The following is a 24,784-nucleotide window of genomic DNA, read 5'->3' on the forward strand; positions in this document are numbered from 1 at the left end:
CAGGTGTCTCCTGTCCACACCGGGGACCGTTTCTGATGGTGCCTGTGAGCGTGTCTCATCCTCCAACTACAGGAGACCTAATGTGGCGGTGCATTTGTGCGTGGTGTGAAATACGAGTAGTGTGTCAGCAGCTGCAGCGTGCGAGCATATACACAAGGTGCTTAGTAAAAACCGTTGGCAGGATGTGGAGAGGAAAGCAGAACAGAACAGCGTCGTGTAGAAAAAGTGTTTCTCCAAATATGATGACTTGGAAACTGAGCAGCCATGGTTTGAAAGTTACTTTTAAAGAAGCAGTAGAGGATATGGTCGGTAGTTCAAGAAGTCACTGAGGCATCAGAGAACAGCGAGGAAACGATGGGAGGGTGGGGGCGTCCTGTGGTGATGACCCATCCAGTGGGGTGCAGGACAAGTGTGTGTGTGTGGGCGTGGGTGAGCAGTGAGTAGATGAAATGTTTGCAGTGTCGTCTTCAGTCTCTTTTGGCCCAGTTGAAGATGCAGGACACTGATGGGAGACAAAAATAAATAAATTCACAAACCTAAAAACAAGCTAATACTCTGAAGATGTTTGCCCAGGTTAAAGGTCAAAATGTAGCACTTCTGCTGGATCCCGGGGTTGAATCCAGCAGGAATTTGTTGATACTTTAGGGAAATTAACTGTATAATGCAGTTAATGGCATGTAAAGTTTATAAAGTAACATTTACATGGACTACTTTGAAATCTGGAAAATTAGAGCAGTTTTATAACTCAAGCAACACCTGCAGGTGAGATGTTTAAAGGGAAATTCCACCCAAAAAGGAAATTCTGTCTATTGACATATTACCCACAACTATATAAGTGGGAAAAAAACCAGATCAGTCATTCTCCTGACCCGGCTGTACTCCTTTAGCTTTAGCTTAGCATAATGCACAGTAGGTGAAAGGATCCAACTAACATCATGGGTAAAAACCTCCTTAAAATCACTCAGGTGTGATCCCAATTCTACTTGGTGACCTAAATAATCAGACTGACTGCAAGTGAAAATAATTAGTGACATCACAGGTGCCGTTTTAGACTTGGGACTACTTTCTGACAAAGCACAGCAGTAAGCCTCCACTTCAAGGCAGCCCCAAAGACACCTGCTTCTGTAAACACAAATGCACACATTTGCAAACCAAACCGGCATTAAGCACACACACACGATTATGAGAAAACAAACAGGCACACTGCATTTGCACAGGAGTGACTGGAGCTCCTCTGATGTGTGTGTGTGCGTGCGTGTGTGTGTGTGTGCGTGCGTGTGTGTGTGCGTGCGTGCATGTTTTATGGAGGGTCAGTTTGCGAACATGTGCATCTGTGTTTCTGAAAGCAGGTGTCTTTGGGGCTGCCAGCAGAGGCTTACAGCTCGTCTTTGTCAGAAAGTAGTCCCAAGTGTAAAACGGCACCTGTGATGTCACTAATTATTTTCACTTGCAGTCAGTCTGATTATTTAGGTCACCAAGCCGAATTGGGATCACTCCTGAGTGATTTTAAGGTTTTTACTCACGATGTTAGCTGGATCCATTCACTTGCTGTGTATTATGCTAAGCTAAAGCTAAAGGAGTACAGCCGGGTCAGGAGAATGACCCGGGCCAGTTAAAAAAACTGTTTTCCCTACTTATCTAACTCTGGGTAATATGTCAACAGACAAAATTTCATTTTTGGGTGGAATATCCCTTTAAATGAAACATCTGAGTACTAACAGTGTTTGGTTAAGGACTTCAGGATGTTTGCCTGCCGAATAATATAAAAAGAAATGATAAAAATTAAGTTAATTTCTCTAAAACATAATAAATGCACATCATGGGATTCTGCAACATATCGGTTTTTAAAAAAATGTGTATCAAAGTTGGTAAAAATAAATACATTAATGCCTAAATATGAATAAAGAAGCCCATCGTTTAACTCACAGGGTTCTATAAAAAACTCAGTTTAAAATGAACGTGTGACGCTCTGTAACATCAAAGTCAGACACACACGAGGAAGGTGAATCTTGTGTTGACTTAACCCTTATATAACCCTTTGACTTTCTAACGTTAATGTCCTTTGAGCACAAAAAAATGCACTAAGGTCGTATAAGGGTTAAAAAAAAGGTGAATTTTTGCTTCTGTTAAACCTCTGCACCGACAAGGACGTTTCATAAATAAAGACGACTTGCAGCAAAGATTGTAAAAAGCAAAATCTTTTCATGCAACAGCCGATTTTTTTAAAATCGTCTACAACCGAATCCTCCGTCTCACCAAAATCACAGCAGTACTGCTGTCACACAAAAATCTTGGCAAGTGCGTCTGCGCCGGCGCTGGCGATGAAGGGCTGTGAGGGGTGGAAGGCAACGTCATGAATGGCCTCGTCGTGCTTCTTCCTGTGGGCGGTGATTTCCTGCACGCATGTCCTGTTGTCCAGCATCCACAGACGCACCGAGCAGTCGTGGCCTGTGAGGGTGAAGGTGTTACTACCACTAAATGTTTGTAAGATGAAATGTCTTCCGTTTGTGTATTTAAACTTATTCAAGTGGGAAGTTGAGCCACACTCACTGCCAGAGACGAGGTAAGTGCCTTTAGGGTCTGTGGTGAGACAGGTGACGGCGTCTAAATGAGCCACCATAGAGTGGACAGCTTTACCTGCACAAACATCCAGAATTAGCCGATTCCAGGTGCTTCTGTGTAAAAATGATAAACAATGACCAAAGCTGCAGAGGAATAAAAAGAGACCTGTCTTGTTGTCCAGGAAGCGGATGGTGCGGTTCTCGTGTGCAGTGATGGAGACGGGTTCTGTTGGGTGACTGACCACACGGTTGATCAGCTCGCTGCCTGCAAAGAAAACAAAACAGTTCAATCGGACTTATTAGTCCTCGTCTTACTTTAGAAAAGGTGGCGTGAGCGGCGGTGAGGAGCGAACCGTCTTTGGACTGCGTCTCCAGGGCCGTGACGCTCTGCTCCGTGTTGAGGTCGTACAGCAGCGTCTCACCGCTGTCGAACGAGACCACCACCTGGTTTGGGTCAGAGGTCACAAAGGCCACTGAGGTGGGCGTTCCGTGTTCTGGGAAAACACAGATGATGAGGATTCAGAGTAATAAACTACATTTTAAATAATAAAACAATGTATTTTTAAACAAAACATTAAGTAGAAATAACCCTTAAAACATCTTCATGATTTATACATGTAAATAAATTGCTGTTCTGTTTAATAACACACCTTGTTCCATCTATGTTTTGTGTGTTTTTTAATCTCCTGAACCCAGATCGCTACCTTTCTCCTTATTGAAGACCGACACGCAGGGAGACGAGTTCTGAGGGTCCCAGATGCGAATCGTGGCATCGGCCGAGCACGAAGCGAGGCGATGGTGAACAGCCGAGTACGTCAGACCCCAAACGCTGTCCTCGTGGCCTTCTAACACACTGCTCTGGACACCTGGATCTGAAAGAAAATATAAAGCTTTTTTAATCAACCCTCAAACAATATGTCTCTAAACTCAAATCATTAGATTCCTCAGTCAAATATTTGAGCCTTTTATGGTTTTAACGACACACACACTTCCTGTAGACGTTAACGCTGAAATCCAGCAGGACGTCTGCTGTTTTCTCTCCCCGTCAACTATTAAAGCACCAAATCTGTGCAGAGAGAATGAGGTTCCGGCACTCATCTAATCAAATAAAAACAAATAAAATAAAAGGGTTATAAGTAACATTTTCTCCTGTTGGCTCCTCTAAAAAATTACAAACTTTTAAAATGATGTAGTCTTTAATAACAGTTTAATAAATATAATTATTTAGATGTGTTAGATCAGTCAGCGATGGGGCTGTAGCTGTCTAGATCCCTCTTTCAGCTGCATTCTCGTGAATGAACAGCAGGGGGTGACACTTCCAGCTGCAACAGAAGCAGAAGAAGTGACCCTAACTTTTATTCATTTTTTTCAGTGCAAAATAATGAATGTGCTTCAAATGTGGAATAACTCGATTTAATGTAACTTAAGTAGATTAAACTCTCTTTTTGACTTATAGTGCAGGAAAACACCTCAGCATTTGAAAGGCTGCAGCTTTCTTCACATAAATAAATTATTACAAACTCCAGGCTTTTTACCAACAAGGGGACACTCCGGAGAAGACTCACCGTAGTTATCGTAGGGATCTACATTGAGGTCGGGCATCTTCCAACATCTGACAGTTCCATCTAAGCCTCCGCTGAAGCAGGACTCTCCATCCTCACTCGTGGTCAGGGACAAAACAGATCCACTGCACAGAAAAAGACAGGCTTGTGAATGACGAGTAACTAGTAAAACAGGTGGCACCTGTAAATGTCTGAATTGACTCACCTGTGAGCCCTAAACGTGTAGATGGGCTCAACGTCCAAAGCTGCATTCCTGCGGGGAAACAGGAGCTTGTTACTTTTTAGTTTGTGATCAAACGACTATGTCCACTAAAAGATCTCTCACTTTTTAGAGTGCATGGCCTTGTTGAGGTTCCACAGTTTTAGCGTGCCATCCTCAGACGCGGTGAGCAGAACTGCTTGGCTGGGGTGAAAGGTCAAAGCCCGGATAGCGTCAAAGTGGCTGCGTAGTGTGAAACGAGGGTTCCATGTCTTCTTGAAATCCTCTCTGTTGTCCTGCATCTAACAGGATAAAAAACACATCGGGACATATTTAGTTACTAACGTGTTTTAGTGTTGACCAGATCTGATCTGTAATTACATCTATGGAGAGGTCGTTGTCATTGGCGACGGTGAGATCAGCCAGTTCCCCGAGGTTCATGTCCCCTCCTCCGACAGCATCCATGATGAAGACGTCAGAGGAGAATCCAAGAGCACCACCTAGAGGTTGGAGGTGGAAAGACAAATGTTTATCTTTTTATCCAGGTGTTCTTCTCCCGCACTACCGGTGAAGCAGGTGTAGGTGTACTCCCTCCACACAAGCTTTGATTCAGATCTACATTTGAGCTACAAGTGTATGTGTGGGTAGGTGGGAGGAGTACACGGGCAAAGTAGAGCGAGTCGTTTTTAAAAGTGGAATATTAGAAGTCCTACCTTCCCCGGAGCGAGCCTGTCCCGATACAGCCGGGGGCGGAGAAGGTTTAGGAGGGAAGTCCGACATTATGCCTTGTAGCTTGTTCCTGCGGTTCTCTGAAGCCGGCAAGAGGAGAAAGACAAAACATCTAGTCATGACGAGGAGGAGGAGGAGGAGGAAGGATGGACGCTAATACAAGATATCCTAAAGAGGTTTTAATCTTCATGGGAAGGAGAGACACGTCATTTATGACCCAAAGAGTGGAATGTGAGCGTGTAAGAGGCTGCATGCGTGGTGACCTGTGAAATGAGCCACGGCAGGAACACACACACAGAAAGGTGACAGCCACACAGCTCCACAGACCCACAGACAGCTCATGAAACAGGACAGAGAGACGGGTGGTTGGGAAAAGAGGTCGGTTTTATTCACATGAAAAGATGCAAAGACACAAACAACAGGAAGAAGACATCAGAGGTATAAAGGTGAGCATGGGGAGGCACAAAAACAAACAAAAGGCAGGGACACTGTTTGTTGGCAGTGTTTTTCTGGCAGGGGTTGGTGATGTTGCTACGGCAACGGCGTACCTAACTCCCGTCCATCCCCCGAGATCCGGGCCTCTCCCGCCCCCTCCCCATCCTCCCCCGAGCCAAGAAAGTCAAATTCACTGAGGGCGTCCTCCGAGTCGTCCTCGTCCTCCTCGTCCTCGTGGTCCAGATCTGTGGTCATGGGTTCTGAGCTCATCTGGACGGGCAAAGACGGCAGGATCAGCACGAGACAGCTGGAAACAATTTACTAAAATCTAGTTCATCGTTGGCGACCTGACCTTTACGCGGGACTTTTTGCTTTTGCGTGGACCATCGATGCAGTCGGTGGCTATGCCTTGGAAGTCCTCTTCCTCGTCGCTGTCGTCCTCATCGTCGTCCTCGCAGCCATGAAGGAAGGGGATCTTATCCAGCACAGAGCTTCCCACGTGTTCCTTGGAGCTTTCTTTGCCGGCATTCCTATTAAAGGTAACGGTTAGAAAACATAATTAAGGACACCGGTGTTTGCCGGACGGCAGAATGGGTTCAAGCACTGGGAGACACCATAAACCCATCACACAAGATGTCACACCCAGCAGATAAATATTTGATCAAACTAAAGGGTGAAAAGGGTTCTTCTGTGCAGCAAACCAGCCTTTAGTCTGCCTAATTATTAAGCAACTGTCTAATTTATTAGATTATGCTCTGATGCTAGCTGGACCCTTTTCTGGGTCTCTCACCATTCTGCTGCTGGATTTCAAGTACATAACTAAATGCCTTGTGAGTCGATCTCTGTGGGAAAATTTTCAGGAAGTGGAAGTGAGGATGTATTGTCCTGTTTCCTGATATTTGGATATCTTGCCTCTGATTGGCCAACTGTAATGTGACTACCACTCGCTCCACTTGATCTGCAACATTGATGGTTTATCTCCACAAATAACACAAGCCTGGAGGAGTTGTGCTGCGTGATGGAGTTGCTAATGGTAAAGGTTAGCTTCTACTCTCTTCTGGGCACTAGACCAACAACAGCATTCCCTGCCACAAGCCAAGATGGGTGAGTTCACGAACGCTAATTTTAAATGTGACTTAGATCTATCAGGCGTTACTAATCCCAATGTTTCCACGTCTATTTTCTTTCAGCATCTAATTTAGTTCCTGTACGTTAAACTGAGAGTTACTGATCATATTTAAAAAACGACAAATAAAAAATCGGTTTCTCAGGGAACTTGCTCTTTAAAATAAATTTATGTTTTATAATTGTAAACTTTGATTAATGAATTTAGAAAACACTTGAACATATTTCTGAATATAATTGGTCACTGTGAGCTTTCCATGCAGGCTGAACATGAAAATAGTCTCCTACTCCTGTCTCCTGCATTAGCTTCCGATAGAAAATAGACGGTGAAACTCTAGGATTAGAAAAACCTGACAGATCTACATCACACGGTCACTTAACAATCATGGACTCACCCATCTTGACTCATGACGGGGGAGGCTGTTGGTTTAACAGCCAGGAAACAGCAGAGGACATCTCAACTAGCAGACGCTAACCATTAGCATTAGCATCTCAAACACACAGCAGAACTTCTCCAGGCTTGTATTATTTGTAGAGATCAACATTGGAGGGCAAACAGTCAGTGGTAGAGTTGCTGTTATCCAATCCAGGGCGAGATGTCCAAATATCAGGAAATAAGACTCCAAATCCTGCCGTCTGAAGCTCAGCTGTGGGTAACTGAGGTCCTAGAAATGGTGCACCAGTATAATTGTTTCTTCAAAGTATGACTTACAAGCCATTCGCTCCTAGCAGAGACCACTGCGAATGTATTATTTAAACGAGTAATCCACCGCTGTAAAATAATTTTTAAGTATTGTCACTATTTTTGACATACTAAAACCACTTCTTTGTCCAATGTCTCAAATCTATGAATCTGATTACATTTAATGTTTCTCTAGTTTTTATAAACCTCTGGATTTTTTTTTTACTTTTTCTGATCTCAGTTTTGAGTTAAAAACCTTGCCTCCGTCTACTGAAGCCTGTTTTGTTGTTATTTTTACTGTGAACTACGCCCAGCAGCATTAGAGGAGAAACTAGACTTGTCAGATTCATCCTGTAACTGTTATTAGCCCTGACACCATCAGTAAATAGGTGACTCAGGTTTATTGGCAGCCAGTTCCATCCCTCCACTTGAACTGGGTTGGACTGGTTAAGTGTTTTGAAAAATTAGCCCTCCTCTCCTTTCTTCCGATTGTTTTTCCCCCAAATAATTTGAGTTTTGTGCAGCAAAATGTGGAAGCTGTTTGTGCCGTCACTGCAGCATGTACGTGAGGCGTAACGTCAAAGATAGCGTCTGTATTTACGCCTCACCTTTTGATTTGCTCCTCTATTTGCCGGACCAGCAAGGACTCTCCAGCTGCTCGTGGCTCTGGCTCCTGACAGCTGTCGCCGGGCGGAGGCCCGTTCGTCTCCGGGCTGCTCCGACCCAGCAGGGAGCGCACACGTTTGGAGCGCATGTCCAAGATGGTATCTGAGTAGCCGACCTCCTCCAGATATCTGCAACCACAGACGGAAAATCAATAATAAAACACAAGCATAATATAGCATCAGTGGATTTGAAATTATCAGGCAAACTCACTTGCGTAGTAACTGACGTCCCTCCTTCCAGGACATCTGATTGGCTGGCTCAGAGTCTGTCTCAGCTGGTCCATTGAGAACTACAGAAAACACGTTCAACAAGCCATGAGTAGGAAAAAAAACACGTTCGGCTCTAAAAGATGCAGCATTCGTAGACAAGAACAAGTGAAAAACATACGCTGCTCTGCCTCCATCTCTGGCTTCTTTTCTCCAGGACTCTGGTCATTTCCTGTCTTCAGTTTCTGGTGCTTTGCCCTGGAGACACAAAACAAATCCCATCGGGAAAATTACCCGACAACAAGCCAATCCAAGGCTTTATTTACTAAACACAGCACCTGGAGAATGTACACAACTGTTAGATGGGGCCAAAACAGCCGACATCAGCTTTGTCCTATACATGTCCTATTTTATCAGAGGCTGCAGGAATAATGTGATGAGAACAAACCTTTCCTGTTTGAGGGCATACTCCAGCATTTTGATCCGCCTCACCAGGTCCTGTTTCATGTTCTCCTGCCCTTTCCGTTCACTCTGTAGGAATGCCACCTGAGCCTGTATGTAACGCACACACACACACACACACACACACACACACACACACACACACACACGGTTATGAATACACTTAATCCTTATTTTAAAAAGGAAATTGTGCAGATCCTACCACATGGGCTCATATAGGCCAACTAAAACCCAATACTTTAGACAACATTTTCATTTTTTATCCCTTTTGTTGCAAACGCCACAAAGAAGTGAAGAGTGACCGTAAAGACTATGTAGGTATTTCTGATTTACTTCTCTACAAATGCCATGATAAAAATATTAGTTCTTCATTTGCCGTTACAAAGGTCAAACAGCTTATTAAAACGTCTAGCTTCACAGATTTCCACTGGGAATGTTCTTTTTTTGGAATCTGATCAGTGGGGATTCAAGTTTGGAAAGCGTCCCACTCATCTCTGCAACCTTTAAATTACTCCACAATTTCCTTTTTGGACTCAAGTCTGGACAGGATTTCTTGACTATATTTAATATAATTTGGATGTTTTATATTTTGATAATGACCTTGGTACATTCAAGTGTTCCTCTGCTTCAAAAGGCCTGATTCAAATGAAAATGAATGGATTGGGTAGCCATTATGGGCAGACCAATATATCGACCAGTCGATATATCGGTCTGATATTTACTGATTTTAATACAACAGCTGATATTTGTCCTTAGTAAAGCTGATTTAAAGTCAGGCACATCTTTGGACAACCCAGTGCTGTTGCAGCATTTAATTTAAATGTATTTTTATGCTCACTAGTAACATGTGCATGATGAATACTCTAAATTACCATTATTAACAATGAGCTGTGCACAACGTTAAGATTTAACAGCTGGTTAAATTCAGAGTTCAAAAAGCACATCGGCTGACCATGCCTCCAACATATCGGCATTGGTATCAGCAATAGAGAAACCGTATCGGTCGACCTGGTTCTGAGATGATTCCTCAAAATAAACATAAATTTAAATGTGACTTTTACACTTAAGGTTCCGGAGTTTTCCCTTTTCAGAAGTTATATATGATTTTTCAGAAATCCGTAAGTGATCGTCTTATCATGTACTGTGATGTAATGTAAGCAATACGTCTTTGTTGATAAGAACGCCCTCTGCCCCGCAGAGCTCCGTGAAATAGGAACCTGAGCGCCGACCAGAACTAACCAATAGCGTACTGCTTACGTGCTTCAAATTTAAGGAAGTACCTCGGCTGATGCAGAGTTGATGAACTTTTCACCAACAAGTGTTTAAGATATATGAAAGCACAACACGATATGAGTATAATACTTGTAATGCGTGTTTTAGCTCTGTTTGTCGGCTACAGAAGCACATTCAGAAACAAGAAACATGAAGTCGCCATCTTAAAAAAATGGATCGAGTGACTATTTGTGTGATATGCTTGTCAGCCACCAGATGGTGCCATCAGATAAGAGAAACACTACCGGAGAGATACTTTAATTGTTAAATAGAGATAAAAACAGTAGCTAAAAAGGATAAAAATATGGTTGACTAGAATTTTTGTTTTATGGCTCATTAGCAACGTTCCCCTGCATTAATCTGGGCCACGGATCTCATCAAATAATATCTGCTGGAACAAAAGCGGAAAAGTCTGGAAACCTGTGACCTAAATGCCTAAATGTTAAACTACTGTCGACCAAATTAACGAGCAAAAAGATTAGTAAAAAAGAAAAAAGATGAAAGTAAAACGAGGCTCTTAGCCAATCACGGCTAAAGGTGCAACACTAGCAAATTCAAACAGACTCTTGTAAGACATCCTTCCCTTTTCAGTCCCTGCCTGTTTCCTTCCTCTCTGGTGAAAAACCTTTTTACTGCCCCTTCTGAGCACTTATCAAAGGGTTACGTGTGGAGAAAAGTAAAAATATATCGTATCAAGTTTATTTAAGGAGGTTTTGTTGGTTGGAGAAACGCCCCAAGTAGAAAACAGAAAAGTGACTCCATCTAGAAGTGGGATAAAAAAAGCTCTGACCCAGATTCTACTCTGAGGATTTGTGAGTCACCATCCGGTAGTTTTATAAATTTCCCACTTTCTTTTTCTCTTGGTGGTTCTGGAGCATTAATACGGATTGTTCCACAGCCTACTTCTCCTCCGCTCGTCCTGCTCCGTGTCCACGAGTCTCCTCCCACAGCCCCGTGAAACTAGAACAGTCTAAAAATGCCGTCTCATGGGGGCAGACAGACGCTCGGTTTGCTTCAGAGCCTTCTTAGACAAAAGCAGACACAGACTCACACACACTCACACACACTCAGACGGTCATGTAATCAGCTAGGAGGGCTATTGGAACATGGGATAATCTGCCAAGCAACCCTCAGTGCTGCTGAGTAATCCTGATTAATGTAATGTGATTTGATGTGCTTACGGTGAGTTTTGGGGATGTAATCACAGGTTCTGTGGTTCCTAGTTGGTCTAATTATGAATCAGTAAATAATCTAAAGTCGTCTAATTAGAGTGAAAATATATCACCTGTGTACAGTCACAGTAGTTATGTGGTTTCTAATGACTGGCTGCAGTTAAAGCATGTTTAATCGTTTGTTTCGTAACTGTAGATAAGACTGTTTCCACATTTTGCCAAGCAGAAAAACTTGTTCCAAAGTACCACAAACGCACTTCCACGTTAAGCTAAGCGGAGCTCTGTTGGTAATATATCTGGGCAGCACCGCAGCTGCAGAGACGTGGACTTAAAAATTAAAAGTGGGTGAACGGAAACGGTTAAAACCATACCATGCAACTTTTTCATAGTTTTTAAATCATTTTCTTGAGCCAGTGTGTGCTAAAATTACCCTTTACTAGGTTAATCAAATGGCACTCTGACCCCTACCGCACTCTGGCCAGAATACCGCACTTGCAACTTCAGAGTGTCAGTCCGGTCTCTGTTGGAATTAGTAAAGTGGAGCTGACATGCCTGGCACTGCAGTCTGCTTCCAACACCAGCATGTTTTAGATCATGAACACAGCTGGTTTGTTTGAGTTAAGCCCAATTTATACTTTTCTATCTGCATCGGGACGGACGCACACAACGCCATTATCCATCCTTGCGAGGGCTCTCCAGCAGCTCTCATCAACTGCACGGCCATTGCGCCTTCAAAAACATAAAGAGAACCGAAGGTTTCTAATGGCAGACACGGAGCAGCTTGAAGAATACCTCGTGGAAAATCAGTAAAAATATGAACATTTTATTCACCCGTGACTGGAGGAGTTAAAATGTACACAGAGCAAGCCTTTTATCTGTGGGCGGAAATGACGAAACGTGGGTTTAGAAGTGGCGAGTGCATGAAGACGTGGAGGAGAATGAGAGGCAAATTTGTCCGTGTTAAAAAGTCTTTTAAATACAAAAAACACAATATAAACACACTATCTTGGGCCGAATACATGACAGGATACCACAGAACAGTGCTACGCCCTCTGTTGTCCTGGCAGGGAACTGCTTTGTAACAGTCCCCAGGAGACGGAGAAGTCAGAGAGCAAAACGTCTCTGTCTGTGCGTGCGTGTCTCTCCCTCGTGGAGCTGACTGAGAATTATAAATTATGCTTTAGTGATGAACCGCTCCTGTAGACACTAAGAAAGGCTGAGAAGACATTTCAGCTGTTAGATTAAGGTGTTAAAAAGACAAACGCACAGCGAGAAGAGTTCACTTTTGCTTTCCCTTACAAAACACTAGGGGGTGCTAAAAGCAAACCAAAACTGCCCAGCATCCCTTTAAAGATGGGGCGCCATAAATCTGAACAGTGTACCTTTTGAATCAAAGTGCATAAAAATCACAATCATAACAATAAAATGTCTGTTTAACATTTCTGCTGTCAGTCAGTCAAGTCAAGACCTAAATGAGGACCATCAGAAAAACACAAGAGAGGCAAGGAGGATGTATCCACTGATGAATGAATAAATAAATAAACAATCCTCATCTTCAGTGTGACATCAGCATCAGTTCTGTTTTGTATACTAAAACCAAACCAACAGAAATGATGTTGCGACAAGCTGCTACAGACAGGAATCTGCCAATGAACTATGTTAATGTGTTTCGTAACAAAGAATGTGTCTACTTGATCCATGAAGAGATGGATGCACATTTTTACCCTCTTACAGACAAGCCGCGACCTGCATCCACACACTGATAACCATCAACCTCCCTTTGTGCCAGTCTCACTCTGCTCCTTGTTTCTTCTTGGCACTGATAAACATTAACACTGAAGCTGCTGCCTCTTCAACCAAGCTAAACACGACTCTGTAGCTGGAAAAGTTGTCTTTTTATCAAACGTAACATTGTCTATAAAGAACAGAGGTTATTTCCTATTTTTATCATATTCAATTACTGATGTGTGTTATTGGTTGTTTATGGGTTTTGTTTTGTTTGAGATTTATTTTGTTCTAATCAGATTTATTTCCTGTGAGGAACCAAGAAACAATAATAAAAAGAGCACCGTTACCTCCTAAACAGATCAAAGTACTACAGCAGGAATAAGAGTGTTTCTATGTGGAGGTAAAATTAAACAAATCAGGGACAACTACTGAACGCGTCTGTTCCAGACACAAGTGATAACGTAGGTGACAATATAACTGATAATATAACTGTATATTTTTGGATAAGGTAAAAAGAAAATGAATTTATACGTATTGTAAAAAATGTGCAAGTAAAGCTCAGTTGATAGATTATGTTATTGGCCCTTTTATTTACATACGTCATTTACTATCTTTAACTCAAACGTTCCTAAAAAGATAAAATGGCCAAACTAATCCCATAATGGAAACAAACATATGATTTCAAACTACAGATCGGTTTCTTAGCTGTCAGAATTCTCAAAATATCAGAAAAATTATTTGTTGCCAGGTTGGACAAGTTCCTTGACAGACAGAATATTTTAAGCAGTAGTCAGTACGGTTTCAGGGCAAATCACTCAACATCAATGGCATTATTGGAAATAATAGAAGAAATATATTTTAAGAATATTAGTGATGCACCGATATGAAATTTTTGGGCCGATATCCGAAATTAATATCACTGTTATGGCGATAACTGATGTAGCGTAATGGTTGCTGGCTCTTTTATGAAAGATGAACCATTCTACATAATAATCTGGAATATTAATTTCAACAAATTAATAACCAAATGTTATAGAGATAAGAAGACTCAAAGACTCAAAGAAACCCATACTTCCTCACGTTACACTGATATTTGCCAATATCAATGTACTGGCATTAATGCTTCTAAAATCAGCAGATTTTGTATAGAATAAAAACTATTAAAGCTGAATTGACGTATTATGTACACACACCACACACATTTACGCTTCTGAGATGATTACAATCACTGTTCACATGACTAAACAAATACACATCACCCCCTCACCCTCTGAAACTGATAAACAAAAGGAAACAAGATGGAACGAATATTGGTTGTTAATATCCGCCCAGTTTTGTTTATAGGACCAATACCGACATGTTAAAAACTTATATTGATGCTGATATATTGTGCATCCCTAAAAAAATATGCAGTTAGCATTTTTATCGAATTCCAGAAAGCATTTGATACCAAAGACCATTTCTTAAAAAGAAATAAGTATGGTATCAGAGGAGTAGCATTTAATTTAATCACAAGTTATTTAAGGAAACGACAACAATATGTGCAGAAAAATTATGTAAAATCAGACACATATAACATTACATGTGAAGTACCTCAGGGGTCTGCTCTAGGTCATAAACTGTTCAGTTTGTGTGTATTTTATTTACAGATGAAACAACATTTTCTATGCAAGTGACTCAAATAGAATAAGGAAAACTGAAACAGTGGTTTAATGTAAATAAACTATCCCTAAATCTTAAGAAAACTAATGTTATGGTATTTAGTCAAAGACGAGTAAACATTGACATTTCATTGGCTATAGAAGGCATGACTATTGACAGAGTGAGCAAAATTATGTTTTTGAGGGTTTTGATGAAAATATTTCCAGGAAGTCACATATTATTGGTATAAAAGTAAAAATAGCAAAAGCTATTACTACACTACATAAAGTAACGGAGTCGTTGAATAATACTGCATTTTGTCTATTACACAATACCCTTAATTGTTCCATATATGACTTATTGCATTGAAATCTGGGGAACTACATCTAAAGCATACCCTAATCGGTTTTGATTTTACAAAAAACAGCAATAAGAATCATTAGTCAAAGTAGTTTTAGAGCTTCAACCAGTTCATTATTTGCTGAGTTACAAATACTAAAATCTGGCGGTCTAGACAATCCCAGTATTCTAAAATTCACAACACAAAGAAACTGTATAAACATGAAATGTTTACCAACAAATATCCAAACAAAATTGGAAAAAAGGAAAAAGTTGATATAACTTCAATGGATGTGAGATATTTACTTAACCAAGATTCAGGACCAAAGTGTTTCTGCATGGATTTGGTTTATGGAACAATCTGGAGTCGGAAAGGAAAGTCGCAAACTCAAATACAATGTTTAAAAAGATGGCTAAAAACAATATGATAAGAAAATGTAAGCAATAATCTTGATGTCTCTTTTGTCGTGTTTCTCCCTGTTTTGTACTGCAATGAATAGTAGAAGATGTTCCAAACACAGTAAATGAAGTATCTCTTTGTAAAGCCCTTTAACAGCAGATGATGCTGTGCTTTTCTGTGTGTGTGTGTGTGCGTGCGTGCGTGTGTTCGATGAAGATTTTTAAAGAATTTTGTTGCAGAATCCAATATCTAAAGCCGACTATTAAGGTCGATACGTTTTAGCAGCACATTGATTGTGAAAGACAACTGAACACTCACTGTGTGTGATATAAATTAAATAAGTCAATAAATCTCTTAATATTTATTTAACTTTAAATATAGAACAAACTCAAAACATTTTTAAAAAACGGTGTGTTGGGGTAGGGTTGTCACGGTAACCGGTATAGCGGTAAACCCCGGTAAAAAAGTTGACAATAAAAATAACCGTCCAGTTTTTAAAAAACTATATTATCTCGGTGGGTTTACCGTGGCCGCGGTTTCGGCGCGATGACCCTTACCAGCCACCGTCGCTTCAGCTGAAGTTCCCGCTGCGCGCACACGCACTTTTTAATTTGCAACGGCACCAAAACTTTGAAGCTGAAATAATGGCCGAAGGAGACGACGGCAGCGCCCAGGACATCCATCAGCCCTCAAAGAAGACTAAATCGGAAGTATGGGCATATTTGGGATTTCTGAAAAATGCTGAGGGACAGTTAATAGAAGACGGCTATCCCGTTTGCAGAACGTGCAGGAAACAAGTGTCTGCAGAAGGCAGCAACACTTCAAATCTCATGGCACATCTGCGTGACGATCACCCACGTCTCCACAGCCAGTGCAAGGTAAGATAACATCAGCATTTTAGCTTAAATGCATGACGTGAGGACTTTTGGCTGAGGGAGAATGCAACGAGTCACCATAGGCTGCAGCCGCAGCGTCCTCTGCCAGCATTTAAACCGTGTCACGGACACCCTGTTGCTGGATGAAGCATCTTATTTGTTGATGATGAAGAGAAATATACAATTAGTTCCTTGTCATGGATTTGTTTACTTATTCAATGCCATTTATACTTGAACATTTGGATTTGATTACATAGTGTAGTAGTTATTTTAGTAATTTGTTTAAAGTGGCTATTTATTTTCAATACATATTTTTTAAGGTTGACTTGTACAGTGCTCAAGTCAAGTGTGGACTGGAGTTTTAGATTTTCATTTTGATAATGAAGAAAACAAGTATATGAGAAAACAAGTGGTGTTTCTTTGATTTGTTTACATATTGTTTATGTTTTGAATGTTTGGATTTGTATAATTTAAACCTGCACTGACTACTGTAACATGTTCCAGAAAAATAAGCTATTTGTTCCTTTACTTGTGAAAAGTTGCACTTTTGCTAAGGCTTTGTGTTATTTTAGGTTTAATAAACACTGTTAAACCTTTTCAGAACTATTTCAGTTTGTGTAGAACAGGACTATCAATGCTTTCTGAACATATGCAACACCGTTTAAAAAAATACCGCGATAATACCGAAAACCGTGATAATTTTGGTCACAATAACCGTGAGGTTAAATTTTCATACCGTGACAACCCTATTTGGGGTCGTTCGGGTCCTTTCTTCAGTCTAGTAGCGGTGGCAGTTGGCCACACAGGTGCCTGATTTTTTTTTTCTTTTTTAAATCACCTTTTAAAAATAATTTCAGCCGATGGCCGATATAGAAAAAAATGTTATATATCGGCCCGATATCTCTAGACCTGAACTAACACATATAAAAACAAACAGCCCGTTCATCAGCTAGACCAGCGGTATCCAATAATAATGACAAAACTAAATGAGAAGTATTAAAACCCTCAGTTTCTATAATATGATAAAAGTAAAAGAAGCTCGACTACAAGGGAACCTCACTGGGAGCACACCTGTTGTGCCATCTGATCTCTTTCCTGAGTGTGTTTTCCTCCATGTAGCACGCTGTCGCTGACCTTTTCCTTTTTGTTGTCTCACGGCGAGCCGACACACATTAGGCCTGTTCTGTCTGCTTGATTCTATGCTACAGAGCAGGGTCAAAGGCAGCGTCCCTTCTCCCGCCGGCCACTTTCCTCTGTCTCATCCTCAGGGGAGAACCCATGAGCAAGCAACTAGAGCAATGAACTTTTCTAGGACAGTCTGCTTTGGAGGAGTGTGTAGAGTGTGTAGTGCTGCAGCAGTCACCAGAGAGCAGCATCCTAAAAGGATGCAACTCAAAGCTAGAATACATTGTGTTTATAATTTTTTGTTGAATGATGGGAAAAAAATGTATGTGTGGGCAAAAAAAGCATGGTGTATTATAATCCACTTCACAGATGTCATACATGTGTCAGAGCTGAACTATTAATTAAACACGTGCAACCAAGGGGTCTAAAACCCACACTCAACAGGAAGTGATGTCATCTGAGTCACCAGTGATCTATTGTACGTCGCTCTTATCAGTAATAAAACTAAAGGACAGGTAACGATCTGTTTTCCCACTGAAGTAAAATAAATGTTCTGTTTTCTTCCTTTTTGAAAGACAAAGAAACATGTTGTCCACCCCAACATGTCCTCAGTACTGCTGTCCCGTGTTTGACCTGAGACATCATACATGGTTCAGAGAGAGGGGGAAACTTTCATTACTGGCCTGTCCACTGAGACACAAAACCACAGGTGGCCCGGTGGACTAACCACACACTCGCAGAGACCGCACATGTGTTGTGGCCTCACGGAGACGTGCTGTGCTACAAAGACATCCCAAAGCTGCACCAACGATAGCGCTAAAGGCCTCGATGATGGTCTTGCAGTCCAGGGAAGACTCAGCGTAAGGTTTCATGAAAACCTTGTGAAAGTCATCACATAAAACGTCACGTGTAACAACATGTGACCATATTATGCATGCATGTACAGTGTGCTGTTAAGTGTGCAGGCCAGAGCCAACGGGCACGCTCACTGGCATGCTGAGCTCTTCAAGCGTGCATGCAACAAAAGCCAGAGGCCTGTGGGTGTTAAAATGTAAGGCAGGTGAATCTTTCAGCCCAACACTCCAGCGATCTTCCCCTTCCTTCAGACAGGATGCAGCACTAATCGTACCAGAAACCAGATCGGCCATCAGCAACCACGGCCTGTTTCTGATTTCCCTTCTGTCTGCTCCACGTGCCGAATGAAAGCTCAGCCAGTTTGTTATTGTTCATCCATTTTTTATCCTTCTATTTATAACTACAGAGGTTTGAATCAGGGGCACACAGAGAACAGGAGAGCAAGTGATGTGCTTTTAAAAAAATATATATATGTTTTTACATTTGTTAAGCTTTGTGAGCTCAACAAGATAACTCAGCCTACTGTAATTACAGGGAAACTGTGGTAACAGAAGTAAACCCGCATATGGGTCCAAGAAGGAAAAACAAACCCTTCTAAATGTGAAGCAAAAGCGCATTTTAACACATAACTTTCTAGCATTTCTTAATACTGGAAAAAAGCTGAGAAGCAAACAAACTTTTTCCCACAATGCTCTGCCTTAAGGTTACATTACATCCATGCAGGGAACTATCTTCTGCTGCTGGCATCTAAAAAACAACTGGGACCACCGAGGGACTCAAGCTTTGCTCAGGGGCCTTTTTTAGACCACTGACTCACATATCACAAAGGTTTTTCCAGCCACTTTTACAAACACAAATCGATGACCTTTCAAGATGCGGGCCCACTTATTACCACAAGACAGACACACCGCTTATGGCCTGGTCAGTGGAAAGTCATTCATTTAAAGATTTCCCCTGCGACTCATTTGATTGTTTGATAAAAATGTTGATTTCATACCACACATAGCTGCAGATTATTGTTGCTTATGATCAATGATTCTCCTCTGATCGGTCTGTAAAGTTCACAAACCAATCCACATTTAGACAAGACTTTTCCTTTGAGAAAAAACCATCTAAATATCACAGCTGTGTGTCACTGTGACATCATCAGCAACCACAACTGAACAACCACATGATTTGATTTATTTTTGTGGGGTTTAATCAAATCTGGTTATTGTCTGCTTACAGACTAGTTCTGCACGTGGATTGCTAAACAAAATTATTTTTGGAAAGGTTGTGGCACAGAAGTGTATTTGATGTGTATGCACATGAGGGAAAGACAACCACACCAGAAGTATTTACCTTTCTTTGCAGTCGCTTGCTTTTGCAGGTCAGAATTTATTGAAGGGACTCAGAAAACTACGTTTTATGTGTTTCACTTACAGAGGATTCTTGTAGCAGTTTTCCATGAGGGAAGCATCAATTTAAGGTCATGTAGCGCCTCCACTTCCGTTTATTGAATAGTAATTATCCATCCTTCTCGATGCAATACGAAAATGTGTGATGTTAGCTCATTAGCATGTTCTTCCTCCGCCTGGCACTGATTCTTAGGAATATTAACAACAACAAACCAGGCTAAAGCTGCCCCTAAAACAGCCTTGCTCCTCATAAGTCCGTGTTAACAACAAAACGCACGCTTTTAGGTGGATACAATTACCCTGAGTTCGTCCCTCTCAGCCTCCCAGCGGTATTTCTCGGCCTGGAAACGTCCCCATTCGTACTGGATGAAGTGCAGGATCCCGGGAAGCGTCATACCCGAGGAGTCCCCGTCCTGTGCCTCCCGAGGTTGCACAGACCCGGGAGCCGCCACGGCTGCTGCCGCTGCCGCAGCTACTGCTGCCATCGGACCAGCCGCGGCGGATGATGTCGTCTGGCCCGGTGCTGCTTTCGGCCCGTTTGGGTTGCGCCCCGCTCCGCTGCTGCTGCCGCCACCGCCTCCGGAGTTCGGGTTTGGTCCGCCGCCGGATCTGTCCGCCTCCATTTTAAACGTTCAACCTCTCGCCAGTACAAGGAGGTGGAAACGGGCAAGACCGATCAACAAAAATAATAATAAAAAAGAACCCCCTTCCCCTTTCTAGCCCACGGTTCTTCCCCAAAAGCGACCCTCTATTCTTCCTTTTCTCACACAGTAGAGTAAAATTACTATTCACTTGGTAAAATACTACACTTCCGCTATCAAACCTTCACAATAAAGCATAAATCTTGACACACTTTTCGAATATCTTGAATATTTTGTGGCCAGAGGAAAACATTACACAAATACTTTTGATTCGACAAAAACGAACAAATTGCACTAAAGTATAGCTATCTGGTATCATTGAATCAAAAACAATCACTAACGTTGTAATTGCGACTCTTATTTTTACTACTCTTACTTCCTCCTCCTTGTGTTCGCTTTACTGTCCAATGTAGTTGACAAATAAAGGGACGTGTATTCTCTAGTACACAATGAGCACGTCTTCTTGGAAGTTGATTTCCTGCCATTTTGTGAACAGGGGCGTTTGCAGATAGTAAAGTTTTATGTGTGTTTCACTACTGCTTCCGGTTCTTTATTTTGATAATTTCATTACATATTTTCCGAGGTAAAATTAAAAAGAAAACATTCACTGGGGAAAAAATATAAATTAAGATATTTTTCTTACTGTGACAAATTCAACAAATCTGGAGTCCTGTCATTTCACATGTGGAAGGTATTCAACCAATGTAATTGTATTTGTTTTTGTTTGTGTGTGTGTGTGGGGGGGGGGGGGATTTGTATTATTTAGTGAAATACTGCATTTTTAAGAGATGTTATCAGAAATTGGAGTTTTGAAGCCCACATGAGTCCTTTTGTTTCAGAATTAAAAATATTTGTTTTTATTTTGAAGGAAGATGACCGGAAAAGATTGTTGTTGCTCCGGGCAACAAACCAAAGTATGCTAGCAAATCGCTAAAATCATTCATCAGGCTTTCTCGTATAAACTAGCGTCTTATTGATTTGATATCCGCATTTAGTTGCCGCTTTATATTGGTGTTTTGGGAATTGTCAAAATATACATCACATTTGTACATATTTTAGCGGTTTAATATCCGTATTTGCTGCAGAGCTGGTGCACAACGGCATTTGTTACTACAGAGCTACACCTCTGAAAACTACTGCTTGACGATGGCTCCATGTCTTCAAAAGTCCATCTTCTATCGAATATGATCACATATTTTCAAACAAAAGTAAGTTATGGTAGAATTTACTATCTCGTTTTATTGACTGGTACTACAGTCGTTGGTTGATTTTACTGTACATCTTACTCTTTCAGGAGCATGCTTATGACTTTTCAGAATTTAGAGATTTGTCACTATAACATATTTAATTTGTGCCATAATAAATTAACATGATTTTAATGCATTATAACTGTTGCACATAAATATGAGTGTTTCTCTTTGTTTTGTTAGTTTGTCTCTAAATCCCATTCATCCACCTTCAAACCCATGGGGACCAGAGACCTGCCGCTGGATGCCTTTACTGATACGCAGTTTTTATTTCAAGCATCTCTGGACTAAATTCAGTTGCCATGCGCATCACCTTCTGCCAGACTCTGTTAACTGGTGCCATCATCGTCAACCTTCTAATTCTCTATTATGTATCCCGGGCCCAACAACAAATGATGGAGAAGAGGAAGGAGCTTGGCCATGGCACCAGGAGGGCCGCTCGGCCAGTCTCTGGACTTGGAGGAGGACTGGGATTTGTTGGAGGAGCCGGAGGTGAACATGAGGGACACAGTCGAAGCCCACGTGTCACTGTTCTTCTTCGGGAGTTTGAAAACTTTGAGAATTACGTAGGCGATGTGGCGAATTCCTTTCTTCATCAGCGACCAGAGCTTCCCTTCCTGGCTGTGACCGATGTGTTTCCATACCCTCCCCTTGTGCTTCCCGAGGGCACTCGGCTTCTAGTGCTCTCCCCCAGCCCAGAGCAACCACCGCAAGCTCACAGGCCAGAGTTTCACGTGCAGACGGAATTTGTGTTGCTGGTGCCTGATGGAGTGGAGCTGGAGCAGCCGCGAGTCATTGAGCGGCTGATCAGGGAGTTGGAAGGGGAAGGTGGAGGTCCTGTGAGGCTGGTAGCTGCACCGGTTCTAGCTCGATCTGCTGTGCAGTGTCTCCACTTGCGGGTGAACCTCAGAGAGTGGACAGCCACCTACTCACCCGCAGCATCTGGAAGCAGTGGGAGCGTGTGCACAGCTTTACAGGGGGATGCAGTTGTCCTAATGCACACCGAGGATCTTTTCAACCTCTCTGTCCCTCTGGGACGTCCCCTCTTCCCAGCTCTTTTTGTCCAGACCACATTAAGAGGTTGGAAGGTCAAACTGCTGGAAAGCCCTTGTTTCTCTGCAAGCCACAGGCCACTTTTCAGCTCTGCACACAACCAGTGGAAGGCTGACACCCGACTGAAAGAGGCCACGGCAAAGCTCATGAGAAGTTTTGGTCTGAAACGCCTCCTGTTGTCTGATGGGAAGGAGCAGTGGTATGGCTGCAGTAAAGAAACCCCTCGCTGCTTTGGAACCGTACTGGATGACACTCCAGACTATCTGTACCTGGACCGCTGGACACCTCCTTGCTGTCTGAGAGCTCTAAGAGAAACCACTAAGTACGTTATCAATGTCTTGGAGAGCTCTGGGGTCCGCTACTGGCTAGAGGGAGGTTCTCTGCTCGGTGCTGTTCGCCATCAAGACATCATTCCGTGGGATTACGATGTTGACCTGGGTATCTACCTGGAAGATGTGCCCAACTGTGATCACTTAAAGAACCTGGACTCAGGCTCTCTGGTGGATGCTAATGGCTACGTGTGGGAGCGGGCCGTAGAAGGAGACTTTTACAGAGTACAGTTCAGCGAGGCCAACCACCTGCATGTGGACCTGTGGCCGTTCTATTCGCGTAATGGCGTCATGACCAAAGACACGTGGACAGAGCACAAGCAAGATGTGGAGTTTCCAGAACATTTCCTGCAGCCGTTGGTCCCCATGCCTTTTGCAGGCATCACCGCCTTCGGCCCGAACAACCACAAAGCCTTCCTGGAGCTTAAGTTTGGGGAGGGGGTGATAGAGAACCCCCAGTATCCAAATCCAGCCAAAAAAAGGTTGGACAGAAGCAAATTATGAGTAAAAATTTATTTTTATTTATTAAAATAAACTAAGAAAATATTTCCTCAAAATGCATTTTCTTTCAAAAGTGTTGACAGACAAAGGTGCTGACCAACAATGCCAAAAGGATTTTTCTGTTCATGTTTCAGCAACATTTGGTCTGGTTTCTGTCTTTGACAGAGTGTTTGGGATGTAAAGTTTCAAATAAGAAACTGAAAGTGTACAGTAAAAGTATTACTACTAGAAAGATAAAGCATTAAAAACAAATTATGAGAACGATTTCTGTTAATGCTCTAAACCAGATCCTATTCAGCATATTTGAAGTGACGCATTGAGCTCCCGGTGTCTGGACAGTTTGAATGTAGTGAGTTAACTTTCATTAACGTGAATGGAATTGTGTGCAATATTAAATGAGCACACCAACTGGAATACACTGGGTTTAAAAAGTGAGTTTTAAAAAATAACCTACTTCCTCCTTTGCTGCAAGTTTTCTGCTGTGTTGATAGATGTGTGTTATGTATTAGCCTGTCTCTGCATTTCATGAAATTGAGAAATAAATAAATTGCAAAGTTATTTTTTTTATATGTTTTGATGACCTTGCGCTGCAAGATGAATTCTCGCGAGGTTTGGAGTTTTCCAAACTCAGGCAGGAGACTCATGAAAACCACCAGGTTTTCATGGCCGCCAGGTTACTGAGGGCCGGATAGCTTTTCATTATGACCACTAGATGGCACCATTCACAAACACATCCAGAAGTAAAGGACTGGAACACTACAGGAACCAAGTTTAATAATTTATCACAAACCTGTTTGGTGATGCGAAAGCATGTTGTGATCTCACGTTGTGAACATCTAGAGTTGTGTTTACATTCCTCGTGGCTGAGCTGGAACAATCCTCTCAGTTCTAGAATAGCAGGTGTGTTCAGTGGATTAACTATTCTCGTTTATCCTGAGATCATAATTCTTGTGGTTTCTGTTGATTAAGCAGTAATTATGTGTTCTTGTCACTTGTTCAAAAAATCCACACTTGTTCTTTTTTATGTACCAACTAACATTTTGAACCTTCACCGTCAACACTACCTGAAGCTTATATAGAAGGGAGCCATTCCACTTTTATTGTTCACCATTTCTCTGAGCGCTGAACAGAAGGATCTCAGAAAGGTTCTTGAACGTTTCTTACTTATGATCCTTTTTCTACTACAGAACTTGAAAACATCCATGTGACCATTTAGACGAATTTGCAGCAGTAAATGCTTCCCTGAGATTGTTCGCTGATGATTATCCTCCTGAGGTCGACTGGAAAAGCAGGCATTTCCAGAGGCGCTCACAATAATTAAGAGCTAATTACTATTTGATGAGCAACATCTGGCTGCTACTTAATCTCCTAATCATTCTGTAGGAAACCTTGCGTACTTTGTTTTTGCCTTTTTTTTAGCATTTGTGAAATAAATCACAATTTTATGTGTTGTGTACCTAAAGATGCACCTTCCTAGTTTTTATATCCAGTACATCACCTCCAGATGTCTACTGCTGGTTTAACAATCAAGCTAGATCAAGATTTTATACAAAAAGACTTTTTTATTTCTAAACATAACCCA

The 24,784-nt window shown here is 41.8% G+C and overlaps 2 protein-coding genes across 2 annotated transcripts; one reads left to right on the forward strand and one right to left on the reverse strand.

Moving 5' to 3' along the window:
* Positions 1 to 288: 288 nt before the first annotated feature.
* strn4 (striatin, calmodulin binding protein 4) lies at positions 289 to 20,190 on the reverse strand. Its single transcript, XM_015951481.3, has 18 exons — positions 19,731 to 20,190; positions 8,614 to 8,717; positions 8,347 to 8,423; positions 8,170 to 8,248; positions 7,902 to 8,087; positions 5,839 to 6,016; positions 5,600 to 5,756; positions 5,036 to 5,131; positions 4,704 to 4,822; positions 4,449 to 4,624; positions 4,329 to 4,376; positions 4,127 to 4,248; positions 3,266 to 3,433; positions 2,915 to 3,055; positions 2,728 to 2,826; positions 2,551 to 2,637; positions 2,257 to 2,448; positions 289 to 502 (listed from the first exon to the last, which is right to left on the reverse strand). The coding sequence occupies exons 1-17, from the start codon at positions 20,052 to 20,054 to the stop codon at positions 2,279 to 2,281; spliced, it is 2,331 nt and encodes a 776-aa protein (XP_015806967.1). The 5' UTR covers positions 20,055 to 20,190; the 3' UTR covers positions 289 to 502; positions 2,257 to 2,278.
* Positions 20,191 to 21,088: 898 nt separating this feature from the next.
* On the forward strand, positions 21,089 to 23,422 carry fkrp (fukutin related protein). Its single transcript, XM_015951479.3, has 2 exons — positions 21,089 to 21,280; positions 21,503 to 23,422. Exon 2 carries the CDS (start codon positions 21,622 to 21,624, stop codon positions 23,203 to 23,205), a length of 1,584 nt encoding a protein of 527 aa, XP_015806965.1. The 5' UTR covers positions 21,089 to 21,280; positions 21,503 to 21,621; the 3' UTR covers positions 23,206 to 23,422.
* The last annotated feature ends 1,362 nt before the right edge of the window (positions 23,423 to 24,784 follow it).

Source organism: Nothobranchius furzeri, chromosome 13 (assembly GCF_043380555.1).
Source record: "Nothobranchius furzeri strain GRZ-AD chromosome 13, NfurGRZ-RIMD1, whole genome shotgun sequence".
In the NCBI taxonomy this organism is placed as follows: domain Eukaryota; kingdom Metazoa; phylum Chordata; class Actinopteri; order Cyprinodontiformes; family Nothobranchiidae; genus Nothobranchius; species Nothobranchius furzeri.